The sequence below is a fragment of the Littorina saxatilis genome, linkage group LG17 (genome assembly GCF_037325665.1).
Source record: "Littorina saxatilis isolate snail1 linkage group LG17, US_GU_Lsax_2.0, whole genome shotgun sequence".
NCBI classification, from domain to species: domain Eukaryota; kingdom Metazoa; phylum Mollusca; class Gastropoda; order Littorinimorpha; family Littorinidae; genus Littorina; species Littorina saxatilis.
Window position 1 is genome coordinate 19137841 of NC_090261.1, and position 18134 is coordinate 19155974.

General features: G+C 42.9%; 1 protein-coding gene and 1 long non-coding RNA gene across 6 annotated transcripts in view; one reads left to right on the forward strand and one right to left on the reverse strand.

Annotated features, from left to right (window-relative positions):
* LOC138952804 (uncharacterized) overlaps positions 1-17347 on the reverse strand; it is a 148870-nt gene extending 131523 nt beyond the window's left edge. Inside the window, exon 1 of the long non-coding RNA XR_011451425.1 lies at positions 17143-17347. This is a non-coding gene — a long non-coding RNA (uncharacterized lncRNA). The remainder of the gene's footprint in view (positions 1-17142) is intronic.
* LOC138952783 (pyruvate carboxylase, mitochondrial-like) overlaps positions 1-18134 on the forward strand; it is a 479047-nt gene that overhangs the window by 220765 nt on the left and 240148 nt on the right. For all 5 annotated transcript variants that reach the window (XM_070324522.1, XM_070324518.1, XM_070324521.1 and 2 more), the window contains 2 exons: positions 9142-9270; positions 14058-14173. In XM_070324522.1, coding sequence (XP_070180623.1) covers positions 9142-9270; positions 14058-14173 — 245 coding nt within the window. The remainder of the gene's footprint in view (positions 1-9141; positions 9271-14057; positions 14174-18134) is intronic.

Here is an 18134-nt window from a genome sequence, read left to right on the forward strand (position 1 = left end):
ACCGGGTTCTCCGGCCAAAACGAAGTGCGTGGTTTGGAGAGAGTAGCCACACCGGTACGTGTGCGCGAAAGCTTAGGCCCTCGGTCTACGTCGTTCCGATTGAGTGAACTTCTAGTTCGAGGGAAAAGCCCAGACACGCGTTCGGTCTCCGACCGAACAGGGGAAGTGCGTCCGCCGTCGCTCTCTGGAAGAGCAGTCGGTGCGGCAGCACAGCTTTCACAGCTTTCCCCGCTTCCGCCTTCCAGGCAGGAAGCAGTCCCTAGAGACGTGCCGCTTGGGTATAAAATCCCTCGTGTGGCGGCTCTTCCGGGCGACGCTTCGTCGGACTATGGTAGTCACGGCGGAAGTGTCTTGCCTGACTTCACGGAAGTGAGGGACTACGAGTCGGATTTTTGCACTTCCGTCCAGGGTGACGAAGATGGCAGCTTCCGCATACCGAATAAGCTTCCGCAAGCTCTGGCTTTAGCGGCGGAAGTGGCTTCTCGGTATTTTGGGGAGGGGGTGACGACACCTTCCGGTTCAGTTGTACAACCCCCTTCTGCTTTAGGGGATTTTCGTTCGGCCAAGGACGAGAAACAGCAGTTCCGGTTTCGGGAATCCCCTTTAGTAGCGTTTGAGCTTTCAAAGCTTCTGGCCACTGGTCAGTCTGGTGGTGCTTCCCAAGCTGTCCCACTGTTAACAGCTCATGCTCAAGCTCCTGATTCTGTACAGTCTTATCTGGCTACATCGGGTCTGGCCTCAGCTTTGCCTCACGGCGCTGCTAAGAGGTTTTTGCTGTCTTATAACCCGGTCAATCTTATTGACTCGTATGCCTTGCCGCGTTCAACGCTTCCGGTCACGCCGGAGCTCGCAGCACTTAGGCAAGACGGTTACAGCAGAGATAGAGCAGTCCCTTACACGGAAGCCTCTCTTTTGTCTCTGGAGGAGACTGGCAGGCGTCTGCTTGAATTGTCGTCTCTTTCTGAGACTCTGCAAAGATCTCTGTCAAGGTCTATTGCGTCGTCTTTAGATCCGTTCAAGTTTCGGGGCGATGCTGTGGAGTTGGATGTCACTATTCTGCTAGCCTCTCTGGCTAAGGTGTCGGCTGAACAGATGAATCTGTCGGCTCGCCTTTATGCTCACTCTATCCATGCTCGGAGGTCAGCTTTCCTCACGGGATCTAGGATTCAGGACAAAGTTACCATTGAGTCTCTTAAGTCCTCTCCGTTTGTTGAGGGTGCGTTGCTTGGTCAACCATCCTTGGATGCGCTTCGCAAGGAGACGCAGGACGCAAGAGACATGGCCATAGCTCAGATTGCTCACCATGGTTTCTCGCACCAGAACAAGAACCAGACCTCGTCTAAGCCCCATTCTTCGGGTTCTTTCAGAGGCAAGGCTCAGCGCCGAGGTTCTTCTTCTCGGGGTAGGGGCGGAGGTGCCCCTTACCCGAAGAAGGCTCCATCGTTTGGCAAATCGCGGGGGTCGGGGCACAAGCCCCCCCCCCAATGATGCCCCCCCGAACCACCTGCTCACCTGGCCCCCACCCCTTTGGTGGCGGGCGGCCCCTCCAGGGCCCTACTGGTTTGGTTACTGCTAGTAAACAGCCAGTGGATAGTGAGCATCGTGCGTTCGGGGTTCCGGCTCCTCTGGTTAGACGGCAAGGCCCCGTTGACCAGGGTTCCTCCCTCTTTTCGTTTTCCCAAGAGAAGGGAAGCTCAGAAGGCCATTCAGGGGGAAGTCTACTCGTTGCTAGAGAAGCAAGCGATAGAGGAGGTGTTGGACCACAATTCGCCGGGATTTTACGGCAGAATTTTTGTGGTGCCAAAGGCCTCGGGCGCCTGGCACCCAGTGTTAGATCTTTCTCCTTTGAACAAATACCTCAGAGTGGTGAAGTTCAGGATGGAGACTCCGGCGTCGGTTCGGGACGCACTCAGGCCAGGAGACTGGGTGACGTCAATAGATTTAACCGACGCCTACTTCCACATTCTCATTCATCCTGCGCACAGGAAGTGGCTGAGATTTCTATGGGGCAAGAAGATTTATCAGTTCCGAGCTCTGCCGTTCGGCTTATCCCTTGCACCATGGATATTCACGATGGTTGTCCGCCAGCTTTGCGCGCTGGTCAGACAGAAAGGGGTGCGTTTTCGGGCGTATCTCGACGACTGGCTTGTTCTCAGTCAGAGCTCGGAGTTGTGCGCGACACATACTCAGTTGGTGCTCAGACAAGCGCTGGAGCTGGGCTTTTCAATCAACCAGCTGAAGTCAGAACTCACGCCTTCTCAGGAGTTTACGTACTTGGGCATGACGTTCAACACCGTCGATTGGCTGGTACGCCCTTCACAGAGAAGGGTGGACAAGTTACAAAGTCTGATTCGAACTCTGTCCTTGAAAAAGAAAGCGTCTGTACGTGTTCTGACCTCTCTTCTTGGCCAAATGGAATCGATGGCCACTCTTGTGCCCTTAGGCAGAGTCCACAAGCGGCCATTTCAGGCCGCCCTGAGTTCGCTGTGGAAGCCTTCTCTTCAGGTCAGTTTTGACCCCCCCCCCCCCCTTCAAACTTCAAGAATGAGTACTTTAAGACCTTTTAAAACGAACTAAATGTAAATGTGGACAATATTTGGTGGGAAATGATATTGAAATTTTTTTTTTTAAATCGAAAAAACCCCACTAACTTTAAAAAAAAAAGAAAAAAAAATTTGACGTTTCCCTTAAAACTTCAAGAATAAGTACATTAGGACTTCACATGACGAAATGTATGCATCTATGTATGCATCTATGTATCTCAACAGGTGTATCTCAACAGGGATGTGTCAAACTTCAAGAATAAAAATTTTAAGACCTTTTAAAACAAATTGAATGTAAATGTGGACAATATTTGTTGCAAAATGATATTACAAAAAATAAAAGAGGGGCCGACATGAAGTGAAGGGAGCAGACATGATAGAGAGGGGGCAGACATGATGTGGAGGGGGCCAACATTTTGAAGAGGGAACCTACATGATGCGGAGAGGGCCGACCTGATTATAGGGGGCCAACCTAATAACGAGGGAGCCGACATGATGTAGAGTACGCCGACATGATAAAGAGGGGGCTGACATGATGTGGAAGGGGCCGACATGATAAAAAGGGGGCCAACAAAATAGAGAAAGGGCCTACATGATGTAGAGTGCGCCGACATGATAAAGAGGGGGCCGACATAATGTTGAGGTGGCCGACATGATAGAGTGTGGGCCGACATGATAGAGAGGGGGCCGACATGATGAAAGAGGTGGCCGACAATTTAGAAAGAGGGCCGACATTAAAGAGAGGGGCGATATGACAGAGAGGGGGCAGACATGATGTGGGGGTAGGTGGCCCACATGATAGAGAGCGGGCCGACATGATGGAGACGGGGCCGACATGATAGAGAGGGGGCCGATATGATGGAGAGGGGGCTGATATGATGGAGAGGGAACTGATGAGATGGAGTTAAAGCCAATATGATGGATTTATTTAATGGTTGTTGGTGTGTGTTTTTTTATTTTTTACATTTAGTCAAGTTTTGACTAAATGTTTTAACATAGAGGGGGAATCGAGACGAGGGTCGTGGTGTATGTGTGTGTGTCTGTGCGTGTGTGTGTGTAGAGCGATTCAGACCAAACTACTGGACCGATCTTTATGAAATTTTACATGAGAGTTCCTGGGATATCCCCGGACGTTTTTTTCTTTTTTTCGATAAATACCTTTGATGACGTCATATCCGGCTTTCTGTAAAAGTTGAGACGGCACTGTCACACCCTCATTTTTCAATCAAATTGATTGAAATTTTGGCCAAGCAATCTTCGACGAAGGCCGGACTTCGGTATTGCATTTCAGCTTGGTGGCTTAAAAATTAATTAATGACTTTGGTCATTAAAAATCTGAAAATTGTAAAAAAAAAAAAAAAAAATTTATAAAACGATCCAAATTTACGTTCATCTTATTCTTCATCATTTTCTGATTCCAAAAACATATAAATATGTTATATTTGGATTAAAAACAAGCTCTGAAAATTAAAAAATATAAAAATTATGATCAAAATTAAATTTTTGAAATCAATTTAAAAACACTTTCATCTTATTCCTTGTCGGTTCCTGATTCCAAAAACATATAGATATGATATGTTTGGATTAAAAACACGCCCAGAAAGTTAAAACGAAGAGAGGTACAGAAAAGTGTGCTATCCTTCTCAGCGCAACTACTATCCCGCTCTTCTTGTCAATTTTACTGCCTTTGCCATGAGCGGTGGACTGACAATGCTACGCGTATACGGTCTTGCTGAAAAATTGAATTGCGTTCAGTTTCATTCAGTGAGTTCGACAGCTTGACTAAATGTTGTATTTTCGCCTTACGCGACTTATTTTGTTCTTCCCCCATCCCCCGTGGTTTGTATATGAGTTTGTGGCCTCAGTATAATAAACCATTTTGAGTTCTCTCTCTCTCTTTCTCTCTCTCTCTCTCTCTCTCTCTCTCTCTCTCTCTCTCTCTCTCTCTCTCTCTCTCTCTTTCTCTCTTTCTCTGCACCTCTCAATCGCTCTTTCTCTGTACCTCTTTTAAATCGCTCTCTCCTTGTCTCTCCCGCTCCCCTCCCCCTCTCCATCTGTCTTTCTGTCTTCTCTCGCTCTTTCCCCTCCCCCCCTCCCCCCCCTCTCTCTCTCTCTCTCTCTCTCTCTCTCTCTCTCTCTCTCTCTCTCTCTCTCTCTCTCTCTCTCTCTCTCTTGCTCTCTCGCTTGCTCTCTCGCTCTCGCTCTCGCTCTCTCTCGCATGATGCCGTATATACATACACGGATGTTTTCCTGTGTGTGAGTTTGTGTGTACGATACCATGTGTACGTATGCGTTTGTTCGTGTGTGTGTGTGTGTGTGTGTGTGTGTGTGTGTGTGTGTGTGTGTGTGTGTGTGTGTGTGTGTAGAGAGAGAGAGAGAGAGAGAGAGAGAGAGAGAGAGAGGGGGGGGGGGGGTAATTGAATGTGCCTTTTACCGGATGAAAACTATTGTAAACAACGGTGCATTAAGAACTAAAACCAACCAACCATGAAATAAAAAGCACCACCCTCTCTCTTTCTCTCTCTCTCTCTCTCTCTCTCTCTCTCTCTCTCTCTCTCTGTTAACTGTCTCTCTCTCCCGCTTTCTCGCTCTCTCTCTGTCTGTCTGTCAAAAAGAGAGAGAGAGAGAGAGAGACAAGATAAAGAGAAATTCTTTTTTAATATACTTACCCCAATCACATAGTGTAGGCCCTCCCGCCTGCCCCGCTTATGGTTTTAGTTTTCTTAAAGCCGTATGATTTGCCACGTGTTGTGGTAGGAAGTGACGTAGTATCCACTAGATGGGAGGTAACTCCCGGGGTACCGGCTCGTTACCATGGCTGCGTTTGCATTTTTGACTCACATGCGAAGCAAAAGTGAGTCTATGTACTCACCCGAGTCGTCCGTCCGTCCGGACGTCCGGACGTACGTCCGTCTGTCCGGAAAACTTTAACGTTGGATATTTCTTGGACACTATTCAGTCTATCAGTACCAAATTTGGCAAGATGGTGTATGATGACAAGGCCCCAAAAAACATACATAGCATCTTGACCTTGCTTCAAGGTCAAGGTCGCAGGGGCCATAAATGTTGCCTAAAAAACAGCTATTTTTCACATTTTTGCCATTTTCTCTGAAGTTTTTGAGATTCAATACCTCACCTATATATGATATATAGGGCAAAGTAAGCCCCATCTTTTGATACCAGTTTGGTTTACCTTGCTTCAATCCCGCAGTGGGGCACTGCGGTTATGAAATTAAAGGCCCCTCCTGTTTTTGGAACCGCAGGAGCTTTCTAGTTTGCTGTTAGGTAGATTTTTGGTTCCTCTTTCCTGTCATGCTCTCTTTTTCTTCATGAATTCTTTTCTTTTTTCTGCCTTCTTGCTCATTCACCTGTATTTTTTCCAAAAATCTCTTCTCTTGCCGCTTGTCTCGCGATTCATGTATAGTTTAATCTGTTAGTGTTCTGATGTAAGTCCAGCAGTAGATAGGTTAAGCCTATTTTAACATACTGGAAACTGGTAATCTTCCAGTAGGTATTAATTTAGTTTTACTAAAGCCTGCTGGGACACAAGTAATGGGTTAGTGCATTTGTAAACAGGAATCGCTTGACAAGTGGCCCCCTTCATCCCCCCCTTCCTCGTCCTGATATGGCTCTGCGTAGTCGGCTGGACGTTAAGCAACAAATAAACAAACAAATACCTTGCTTCAAGGTCAAGGTCACAGGAGCTCTTCAAAGTTGGATTGTATACATATTTTGAAGTGACCTTGACCCTGAACTATGGAAGATAACTGTTTCAAACTTTAAAAATTATGTGGGGCACATGTTATGCTTTCATCATGAGACACATTTGGTCACATATGATCAAGGTCAAGGTCACTTTGACCCTTATGAAATGTGACCAAAATAAGGTAGTGAACCACTAAAAGTGACCATATCTCATGGTAGAAAGAGCCAATAAGCACCATTGTACTTCCTATGTCTTGAATTAACAGCTTTGTGTTGCATGACCTTGGATGACCTTGACCTTGGGTCAAGGTCACATGTATTTTGGTAGGAAAAATGTGTAAAGCAGTTCTTAGTGTATGATGTCATTGCTAGGTTTAGTTATTTGACCTTGACCCTGAAGGTCAAGGTCATGTAAAGGTCAAGGTCAATCATGTGAGTCGTATGGGCTTTGCCCTTCTTGTTTGGTGATGGGGTTGCTTCCCTTTAAGGTTGTTAGACGGGTAAGCGTTTTCAGTACCTAGCATCTCGGACTGTGTCAATGCTATATGTGATTGGGGTAAGTATATTAATCAAATGAAAATTTACTTATAAAATTTTCCATTCTTGAAGTTTGAAGGGGGGGTCAAAACTGACTGGCCTAGTCAGTTTTGACCGGGGGGTCATTCTGGGCTAGCTGATTTTGACCGGGAGGTCATTCTGGGCTAGCCCAGAATGACACATCCCCGCAAACCTGTTGAGATACATAGATGCATACATATATGCATACATTTCGTCATGTGAAGAAGTCCTAATGTACTTATTCTTGAAGTTTGAAAGGAAGCGTCGAAACATTTATTTTTTTTAGAAAAAAAAGTTAGGTTTTTTTCGATTTTTTTGTTTTATCATGTATTGTTTTTTGCAATATCATTTTCCACCAAATATTGTCTACATTTACATTTAATTCGTTTTAAAAGGTCTTGAAGTACTTATTCTTGAAGGGGAGGTCAAAACTGACTGACCGGGGGGGGAGGGGGGGTCCTTCTAGGCTAGCTGATTTTGACCGGGAGGTCATTCTGGGCTAACCCAGAATGACACATCCCCCCAAACCTGTTGAGATACAAAGATGCATACACATATGCATACATTTCATCATTTGAAGTCCTAATGTACTTATTCTTGAAGTTGGAAGGGAAACGTCGAAACTTTTTTTTTTCATAGCATTTTCCAACAAATATTCCGATTTTTTTTTTTCCCCCAATTTTTTAATATCATTTTCCACGAAATATTGTCCACATTTACATTTAGTTCGTTTTAAAAGGTCTTAAAGTACTCATTCTTGAAGTTTGAAGCGGGGATCAAAACTGACTGGTCTAGTCAGTTTTGACCGGGGGGTCATTCTGGGCTAGCTGATTTTGACATTCTGGACTAGCCCAGAATGACACATCCCCCCAAACCTGTTGAGATACATAGATGCATACATATATGCATACATTTCGTCATCTGAAGTTCTAATGTACTTATTCTTGAAGTTTGAAGGGAAGCGTCGAAACTTTTTTTTTTTTTTTTTTTAGAAAATAAAGTTTTGTTTTTTTCTAGTTTTTGAGTCACTTGAGAAAAAGTGACTCTATGTAATTGGTCAGTGTTAGTCTGTCCGGCCGGCCGTCCGGACGGCCGGCCGGCCGTCCGTAGACACCACCTTAACGTTGGACTTTTCTCGGAAACTATCAAAGCGATCGGGCTCATATTTTGTTTAGTCGTGACCTCCAATGACCTCTACACTTTAACGATGGTTTCGTTGACCTTTGACCTTTTTCAAGGTCACAGGTCAGCGTCAAAGGAAAAATTAGACATTTTATATCTTTGACAAAGTTCATCGGATGTGATTGAAACTTTGTAGGATTATTCTTTACATTAAAGTATTTACATCTGTAGCCTTTTACGAACGTTATCAGAAAAACAAGGGAGATAACTAGCCTTTTCTGTTCGGCAACACACAACTTAACGTTGGGCTTTTCTCGGAAACTATAAAAGTGACCGGGCTCAAATTTTATGTGAACGGGACTCATTGTGTTGTGAATAGCAATTTCTTCCTCATATAATATTCAGAACTGCGAAAGTGACTCGATCGAGCGTTTGCTCTTCTTGTTTTGTTTTGTTTTGCTAGCCCAGAATGACCCCCCCTCCCCCCCAAACTTGTGGAGATGCATAGATGCATTCATTTTTTGCGTACATTTCGTTTTAAAAGGTCCTGGTGTACTTATTTTTGAAGTTTCAAAGGAAGCGTCAAAACTTCTTTTTTTTATTTTTTAGAATTTTTTATTTTTTTATTTTTATTTTTTAGATCATTTTTCCAACAGATTTTGTGCACACATACATATATTTCGTTTTAAAAGGTCCTAACGTACTTATTCTTAAAGTTTCAAGGGGGGGTCAAAATTGGCTAGCCCTGAGAATGACCTCCCGGTCAAAATCAGCTAGCCCAGAATGACCTCCCGGTCAAAACTGACTGTGTGTCAAAATGGCCTGTTACAGGATTAATGAAAACCACTTGAGTCAGGGTGCTCGCGTGCCCTTTAGGCGACAGGGGCGGAGCTTCCATTGTGCAGCTAAATGTCCGAAATCCGGAGATCTGGACAGCCGTGGACTCACTCTGTTTCAAGTTTTCTACATCACTTTTTGCACCCCATTCCCGAAACGCATGAGGCTCGGACTACCCGTTTGACAGCTGGGTGTGGTGCTGACACCGTGCCCGTTCTTGACAAACTTCTCAATGTTTGTGAGTGGTGGTTTCGAGTTTGTTACTTGAAGCGATCAAAAGTTTAATCATTTTTGTTTGTGTTTGAGCCTCATGCGTTCGGGAAGGGGGTTGTTTTTTCAGCAAAATTCCATCGCTGACTTCTCTCTATGTGTGCAGGCTTTGACCTTGACACAGTGTCTGCGTACTCAGCCTACTGGGAGCAGACCCGCCAGCTATACGGACCCTTTGAATGCACGGCCACCATGAAGAGCGGAAACGCTGACATCTACAAAAATGAAATCCCAGGTAAAAATGTCTCCATTTTAAGGCAGCTTGCGGCAGGAACATGTTTGGAAGTTGTCTCTCTCTGCTTTTGAGGGTTTACCTTCACTAATTTGTCCTTTCGACTTGAGTGAGGGTACTTTGAATATTAGAGTATGCAAAACAAAACAAATACAAAAGCAGGGTCCGTACAGTTGAGCTAAAAGTCATCTGGCGACCCTGCAAATATTGTTTTCGTAGTATGCTCCTGAGGGTAAAAACCATATCACAAGTTGGAACAATGATTTTTTGTTTGGTCGTTGTAATGTCTCAGTTTTAACATGTGGACACGAATTTGATTTTGATGAATACTGTCATAGTTTTTCTTGGTGTCGTATGAAAAAGACAATAAAAACTATTATCGCATTTTTACTGATCACATGACAAAACATGCTGTTGTCATTGGTCAACTAGGAACTGTATATCAATTGACATCGCGCAGGAAGTTCCCAGCGAATTTGATATCGCGCAGGAAGTAGTTCATCAATTTTAATTTTGAAGAATAAAATCTCACCTGAAGGAAACAAATGTCTCCCTTTTTTTTGAATCACAAATTTATAAAAGAAAAGTAATTGAATCAGAAAGATTAAGCTGTGCAATGAATAAAATCAAACTGTTCCCACCCAGCTTTAACAGAGAAGTAGTAGAAAAGAATGTTACAATCTTACCGACTGAGGTACAGTGGAGTCCGGGTACAACGAATCTCAAGGGAGATACATTTTAGTTCGTTATATCAGTAATTCGCTGTAGAGTTTTCAACCCTAAATGGCCTTAAGACAAGTTTTCCCACTCACCTTCAAATGATCGTTCCATCGATCTTTCCTTGGAGAGTACAATCTCGACATGTTTTCAACAGCTTCATAATATAATCCATAGAGGCATAGTTCACATGTTCACTTTACTGTCACCATTTTAGAAGTAAAATTTAAAAAGTCGTGTAAAAGCATGTACATGTACATTCTGATCAATCTCCGATTTCATGGTGTCCACCAGTTCTGGTGCATGTATAATACTACCCTGGCCAAGTTTCCTCTCAAGACATCAATTTTTAGAGACCACCCCATACAGTGGAGTCCAGCTATAACGAACCTGGGTATAACGAAATCCCGCTTTTAACGAACTGCCATTGATTTCCCGGCAGACAGCCTTCTATTTCTTACTTGTTACTTTCCGACTACAACGAACCTTTTGAACTCATTTGCATAACGAACCCCTCTTATAACAAACACGTTTTCATCGCCCCAGAGCCGTTTTGTCTCTAAAAGTCACAAGGCTACAACGAACTGATGTCAATAATTGTCTCCAAAGACAAAAATACACAAACACAAGTGCACATCGCGTGATGAGCGAACTCTGAACAAACCGCGGGAGGTGCACGGAACAGCCACAGCCACTGTGTTTTCACTATTCCAATCAGCTGCTAAGCTATGACTGTGCTCAGTACACACCAGTACACATCGGGCACAAACACGTTTTCATCGCCCCAGAGCCGCTTTGTCTCTAAAAGTCACAAGGCTACAACGATCTGCGTGTGCGGTGAGATCACAGGGCAGCTGGGTGGCCTTGTTTATAGACACTCAGCGACCTTCTTCCCAGGGGTCATTGACCTAGTTTTAGCTATGAGAGGTGGTTCTCCTTTCATATATGGCTGGGGGAAGGGAGAGAGAGAGAGGGGGGTAGCTGGCTAAACTCAGTGGGATGTCTGGTGTCACTGTCAGCAGGAAGATCATTGGAGAGAAATAGAGAGGTGCACTCTTCCACACAGTTTCCAAGCATAAGTTGTTACGGCTTTAGGGTAGGCAGCGAGGGAGAGTGAGAGCGGTGTTGTGTTTAGTGTATTTCCGACTGAAGAGTGAAAAGTCACTGCCACAAGATCGGCATGCAGTCAATAAAGCCAGACAAAAAGAAAATAAATAACTTGATTATGACATGCAGCTCTATGCTGCTTTTTATTCAAACTGGTTTTCAAGGTTATTCTCGCAAAGCATCTGCACATGTGCCTCTGTGCTGTGTTTGTGTGGCTGCTTTCGTATGTCAGTGCATGGTGAGTGCGGTCACTGCCTTGAGGATTTATTTTATCTCTTCTTTTCAACACCATTCATACAAATCATTTTTTACAGAACGTTTAAAGAAATATTAGGAGTTTGTTGTTATTGTTTAGTAGCCACAAGAAGTGGTTAGCATAGACTCAATCCTGTTGTTTGTGTGTCTCTGTGTGAGTGTATGGGGGAGGGGGTGGTGTGGTCACCCCTCTCGTGAGGTTGAAAACCCTACAGCGAATTACTGATATAACGAACTAAAATGCATCTCCCTTGAGATTCGTTGTACCCGGACTCCACTGTAGGTTAAACTCAGTCACTGACCTGGGTGCAGGAAGTGTTTCCTCTCTCATATGAAAGGGGAACCACCTCTCATAGCTAAAACTGGGTCAATGACCCCTGGGAAGAAGGTCAGTGTCTCATAAACAAGGCCACCCAGCTATCACAATGGACCTGCCTTTGATCTCGCCTCACACGCAGATCATTGTAGCCTTGTGACTTTTTAGAGCACAGTCATAGCTTAGCAGCTGATTGGAATAGTGAAAACACAGCGGCGGTGGCTGTTCCGTGCACCTCCAGCTGTTTGTTCAGAGTTCGCTAATCACGCGATGTGCACTTGTGTTTGTGTATTTTTGTCTTTGGAGACAATTATTGACATCAGTTCGTTGTAGCCTTGTGACTTTTAGAGACAAAACGGCTCTGGGGCGATGAAAACGTGTTTGTTATAAGAGGGGTTCGTTATGCAAATGAGTTCAAAAGGTTCGCTGTAGGCGGAAAGTAACAAGTAAGAAATAGAAGGCTGTCTGCCGGGAAATAAATGGCAGTTCGTTAAAAGCGGGATTTCGTTATACCCAGGTTCGTTATAGCTGGACTCTACTGTAGTTGGAACAGCCATAAACAAAGCTGACCTTGAAAGTACCAGTAGTGGCAGTACTTAGAAAACTGTGAGATCTCTTGCAGTGTTTCAGCGTACATCACTCACAAAAAGGCAGGAAATGAGCAGCCGATTTAAACAGTTCGCACCTGCATGAACCATTGTCCACCTTTCTTAGTCGTAGCCATACAACATCAACCGAACAACTTTCAGCATCTTTCACAGTCACAGCGCCGTCGGAGGACGCCATTTTGGATGCGTCGTAAGCGAGACTGAGCTTCGACAACATTATTATGCAGTCCGCCGATACCGACAAATACCTGGAAGCTTTCTTGGGCACAGAAAATGAGCCAGAGGACTTCGCTGATACTGTCTGGCGCACTTCAGTTCCTGCCATCGTTCAGAATTGCCAAATCGAACAGTCAAAAAGAGTACGACTGAGGAAGTAACTGGGACATTCTTCGCTGTTCCTTCGAACTGGCAACTCCACTGAACTTGTTAGCCTTTGTTGGTGATCTGTTTTGTTCTTTTTTCATTATAAATGCCTTATTTTGTCTGAGAAAAAGAACCGGTTACTGAAAAATAAAAGTAAGAGCAGCAAAGTTACGAAAGCAGGAAAAGACAACCCAACATTTCCAACATTAAATACAAGGCAGTAGCCTCCCTTGCGTTTGTCTGACTTCTTAGGTAGGTTTATGATTCCTACTGTTCCGAAATCGAATGCGATAAAATCGTTATCGTTAGATTTGATTGTGATATCAACATTTATCAGTCTGAATGTCTCGAAAGGCTGAATCATATCAGATCGAGGCTTATGCCTCGATCTGATATGATTTCAGCTTTCTCGACATTCAGACTGATAAATGTTGATATCACAGTCAAATCTAACGATAACTAATACTCTCTCCTCTGCTGTTGCAAAAAAACTCATTCTTAGGTTCTGCAATTGTGACCACCACAGTCCAAAAACAAGGGCAAATTATATTGCACAGCATATTTGCCAGAGTAATTAGACTGACACAAGTCCTAAATTGGCATGCTTGACTGCACAGCAGACACTCAATTCTGCCAATAAATGATGGTCACCCACTAACCATGCTGCCTAAGGGGTGTCATGTTTGCAATGGGATGTGAAGTTTGAGGCGTGCTGTTCAAGTCCACAAGAGAAAACATGCTTCTTCACAAAGCAAAACCGGAACAGCAGACAAAAATATATATATGTGCACGTTTGTTTGTTTGCTTAACGCCCAGTCCACCACGAAGGGTGATATCAGGGCGGTGCTGCTTTGACATTTAACGTGCGCCACACACAAGACAGAAGTCGCAGCACAGGCTTCATGTCTCACCCAGTCACATTATTCTGACACCGGACCAACCAGTCCTAGCACTAACCCCATAATGCCAGACGCCAGGCGGAGCAGCCACTAGATTGCCAATTTTAAAGTCTTAGGTATGACCCGGCCGGGGTTCGAACCCACGACCTCCCGCTCACTGGGCGGACGCCTTACCACTAGGCCACTGTGTTGCGGTATATATATATTTATTTTTATGTTTTTATGGTCGGTCCTGTTTTTTTCGGGGTCCGAGAGGTCTTCGCGATATAGCCGAATTTGCGATATAGTGGACCCCGATTTAGTGCAGGTCCCCTGTATTTATTGCTCTCAGGACTACAGGAGACAGAAGTAATTCACAAGTTTTGATGTGCCACAGTTAGCTCACGACCGACCATAACAGAGGTGAAATGTTTTTTTACGTCTTTGTGTCAGCTTGCAGGACCCCCAGACAACGAAAAACTGAAATGGTCGCTTCTTATTGACATTGAGTGTGAAGCATCTAACAAATTTGGCATTTACTAACAGGCGGGCAGTATACCAACCTGCAGTTCCAGGCGTTCAGTCTGGGTCTGGCCGATCAGTTTGAGGAGGTGAAGAAGATGTACTCTGTGGCCAACATGCTGCTGGGAGACTTACCCAAGGTCAGTGGCATGGAGGGTAAAACAAAGGATCTCCCTCAACTCCTTGCAGTTCTTAACTTCCCTTCAATTTCGTTCATATGTGAATGATGGATGACGGGCGATTTTCGTTCTTTACAAGTTACAGGCCCCAAAAAATGCCACCCACAAAAATGCTAATAATATCTACCTTTGTTGACCGAATAACTTCATATTAAGTGTACATTAACTTCTGCTTATGCATGACCATTGCACAAAGTGGCAATTGTGTAGATTAAATGATCTGACTTTTTTGCCATTTCAGTACTCAACCGTACGAGGTTTGAAATTGAGCGGTGGCCAAACTTACCCGATTTAAGCCCTCCAGCTTGTTACTGCTGGAGTTATTCGAATGACCTAGTACACCATAACCAAGCTAAGAAAAGGTCACTCTGGTGAAAAATCGGAACAGGGAGACAAAATAACACGCTTTCACCTTGTGCAGTTAGGCAGTTCGAACATGTCTTTCGCGTTGTTTATGGTGTTAAAAACTGACATACGATTAAAGAGCAGACATCGGCCTCGAGGAGCACCGCAATTTTGAAGAATTCGTAGCCTTTTTTTGTTGTTGAATATTTTGTCTGCAAAAAATGGTCAGGATCAACAAGACTTGAAAAATAGAGTGTGCCCTGCTGAAAGTATGATTTCTTGGTAGTTCGTTCGTTAATCTTACCGTCCTGATCATTTAAATTAGCACCAGAGTGTGCGAAAGGCTCCAAAATACAGATGAAACACACCAACCTCGCTACTAATTCCGACGCCATTTTGAGCGATGTCAGTCACCAACTAATTTTCGATCAAATGCTTACGTTCATGAAGTCAAAAGATCTTCAAAATTGTTTTCGCAACTATGTTCATCAAGTGGACGTTTTACAAACAACTGAACCACTGTAATTGGGAAAATGTCTTTATTCGCTGAATAACAATGGGTTCTTTCATACATTAGATCGAGAAAGCCATTTCTAGCATCGTACAGAATTGTTCACAAACCTAAAAATACACTAACGTCTTTTTCAAAAACTGTAGTCAGTTTCAATGACTTTCAGCAATTTTCAACATTGTAAATCGAGAAAACTAGACACTTTGAAAGAAATTTGGTGTACAAAACAGTTTTCCTAATTGCTAATCATTGTGTGAACCTTTTTTTACAACTTTTTTACATGAAGTGTACGTATTTTTATAGCAATAGGCGTTTCCCCTGTTTTGAGCGAACACTGTTTTTGTGGTGCACTACCTCTGTTTTTAAAGAGATAGAAAAAATACACCACGACCATAATTTCTCTTTATTTGATTTAATTTCAACTTCAAAAAGATTGTTTTAGAGTGCAGATTTTTAAAAAATGAATGCATTAAGAATTTCAAAAAACTGTTGGTTATACCTACATTTGTCATTGGTGCCAGGAATACGTTCATGTCATTGATGAATTTTGTGCTCCATTGCGCGAGTGTTAAGGGTCATTTTTCCAGTCATTTGAGCTTAGCGAATACCTTTATATATAGTTGGTATGCATGAACTTCAGTTTGTTCACGACTATTTTATAAAAAGTTTTCAGCCTGTATACTTATAACTTATACCTTCTTTCCAAAATGTGTTCCAAATTACACCTCTGAAATTGTCAATGACACCAACACTTTCATGTCTAGGGGTTGTTGCCTTGAACCTTAATCTTTAACTGCTTTCTTCAGGTCACTGATGATCTGGAGGTGTTTTTGAATACTCAGACATTCAAATAATTAACTAGTCGCGTAAGGCGAAATTACAACATTTAGTCAATCTGTCAAACCCACACAATAAAACTAAACGCACTGCATTTTTTCACTAAGACCAAACAGCTTCGTCAATCTTCGGCAAGGAAGTCGCTTACTTTTACTGTGCTACACAAAGTGAAACTTACATGCAAGAATAGCGTATTGCGGCAAGCAGGAAAGTGTGCTTTTCTGTATTCTTTTTAACTATCTGAGCTTGTTTTGAATACAACATATTATATCTATATGTTTTAGGAATCAGGAAATGATAAAGAATAAGATGAAATCCTTTTTGGATCGATTTCTTAAATTATAATCGTAGTACTATTTTCGTTAATTGTGATCACATTTTAAGAGTAAACATGACATGTATATATATATTTTTAGATTCAAAATTTGATGAAGAATACGATGCAATCAATTTTAAATCTGTTTGCGAAAAATCGATTTTAATGACAACTTTAATGAGCAAACTCATTAATTAATTTTTAAGCCTCCAAGCTAAAATGCAATACCAATAATCTTCGTCGAAGATAACTTGACCAAAATTTAAACCAATTTGGTTGAAAAATGAGAGCTTGACTCAACTTTCACAAAAAGCCGGATATGACGTCATCAAAGACATTTATCAAAAAAACTGAAAAAAACTTTTAGAGATATTATTATTACTCAGGAACTCTCATGTAAAGTTTCATGAAGATCGGTCCAGTAGTTTCTCTGAATCGCACTATACACACACACTCACATGTAACACCACACCCTCATCTCGATTCCCAGTCAAGGTTAAAATATTTACCGTATTTGACGGATTATATGTTTTATAAGCCGCACCCCCGACTTTTAACAAAAAAATATCACACACGCAATTTGTAACCAACACACACATGTAGTCCCGCCCGGAATAAGCTTTTTTGGGATGATTTACGACTTTTGCGCACATTTCGAGCAGACGAAAACACAACTCCAACTATCGCGAGACACAAAAAAATGACATCTCGTGTGCGCGAGATCCTGATACATCCGGTGTTTCTCTGTACGCAATCTTGTCACGACGACTTGTTGACAAACGAAGATTCGTGAAAGAAAGAGAAAAGCGCCGAGTCTTGAGTAGAGAGCTAATAAAGTACCGGTAATCGCTAATCGAGCGAAATGAAAATCCGTGCGCAAAAGTCGTAAATCATCCCAAAAAAGCTTATTCCGTGCGGGACTACATGTGTGTGTTGGTTACAAATTGTGTGTGTGATATTTTTCTTCAAACTTTTTCACTTTTCTTCTTTGTTTCACTTGTTTATTCTCGGAGCCGATTTCGCCAAATACCGTACTTTCGTTTGCCTGGTTGTTTTGATTGATTGACATGATCTGATTATATTTTTTTTGACGGCGGCTAATATAGTGACGCGGCCTATACGGGGCTCGTCCCTATTTTTTGAGTCACTTGAGAAAAAGTGACTCTATGTAATCGGTCAGTGTTAGTCTGTCCGGCCGGCCGTCCGTAGACACCACCTTAACGTTGGACTTTTCTCGGAAACTATCAAAGCGATCGGGCTCATATTTTGTTTAGTCGTGACCTCCAATGACCTCTACACTTTAACGATGGTTTCGTTGACCTTTGACCTTTTTCAAGGTCACAGGTCAGCGTCAAAGGAAAAATTAGACATTTTATATCTTTGACAAAGTTCATCGGATGTGATTGAAACTTTGTAGGATTATTCTTTACATCAAAGTATTTACATCTGTAGCCTTTTACGAACGTTATCAGAAAAACAAGGGAGATAACTAGCCTTTTCTGTTCGGCAACACACAACTTAACGTTGGGCTTTTCTCGGAAACTATAAAAGTGACCGGGCTCAAATTTTATGTGAACGTGACTCATTGTGTTGTGAATAGCAATTTCTTCCTGTCCATCTGATGCCTCATATAATATTCAGAACTGCGAAAGTGACTCGATCGAGCGTTTGCTCTTCTTGTTTGTTAAAAGTAGGGGGTGCGGCTTATAAAACGGTGCGTTTTGTAATCCGTCAATTAAATTACATATTCTTACTCAACTCACATAGATAGCAATAACTTCGTTTGGTTGCTAAGACATTGAAGCACTCTTACATGGTAACATGGGGAGATAACTCTAAAACAAAAACCATATGCCATATAAGGCATGGTCCGTGGTGGTTATCTCCCCTACCGGTGCCCTGCGCATGCGCAG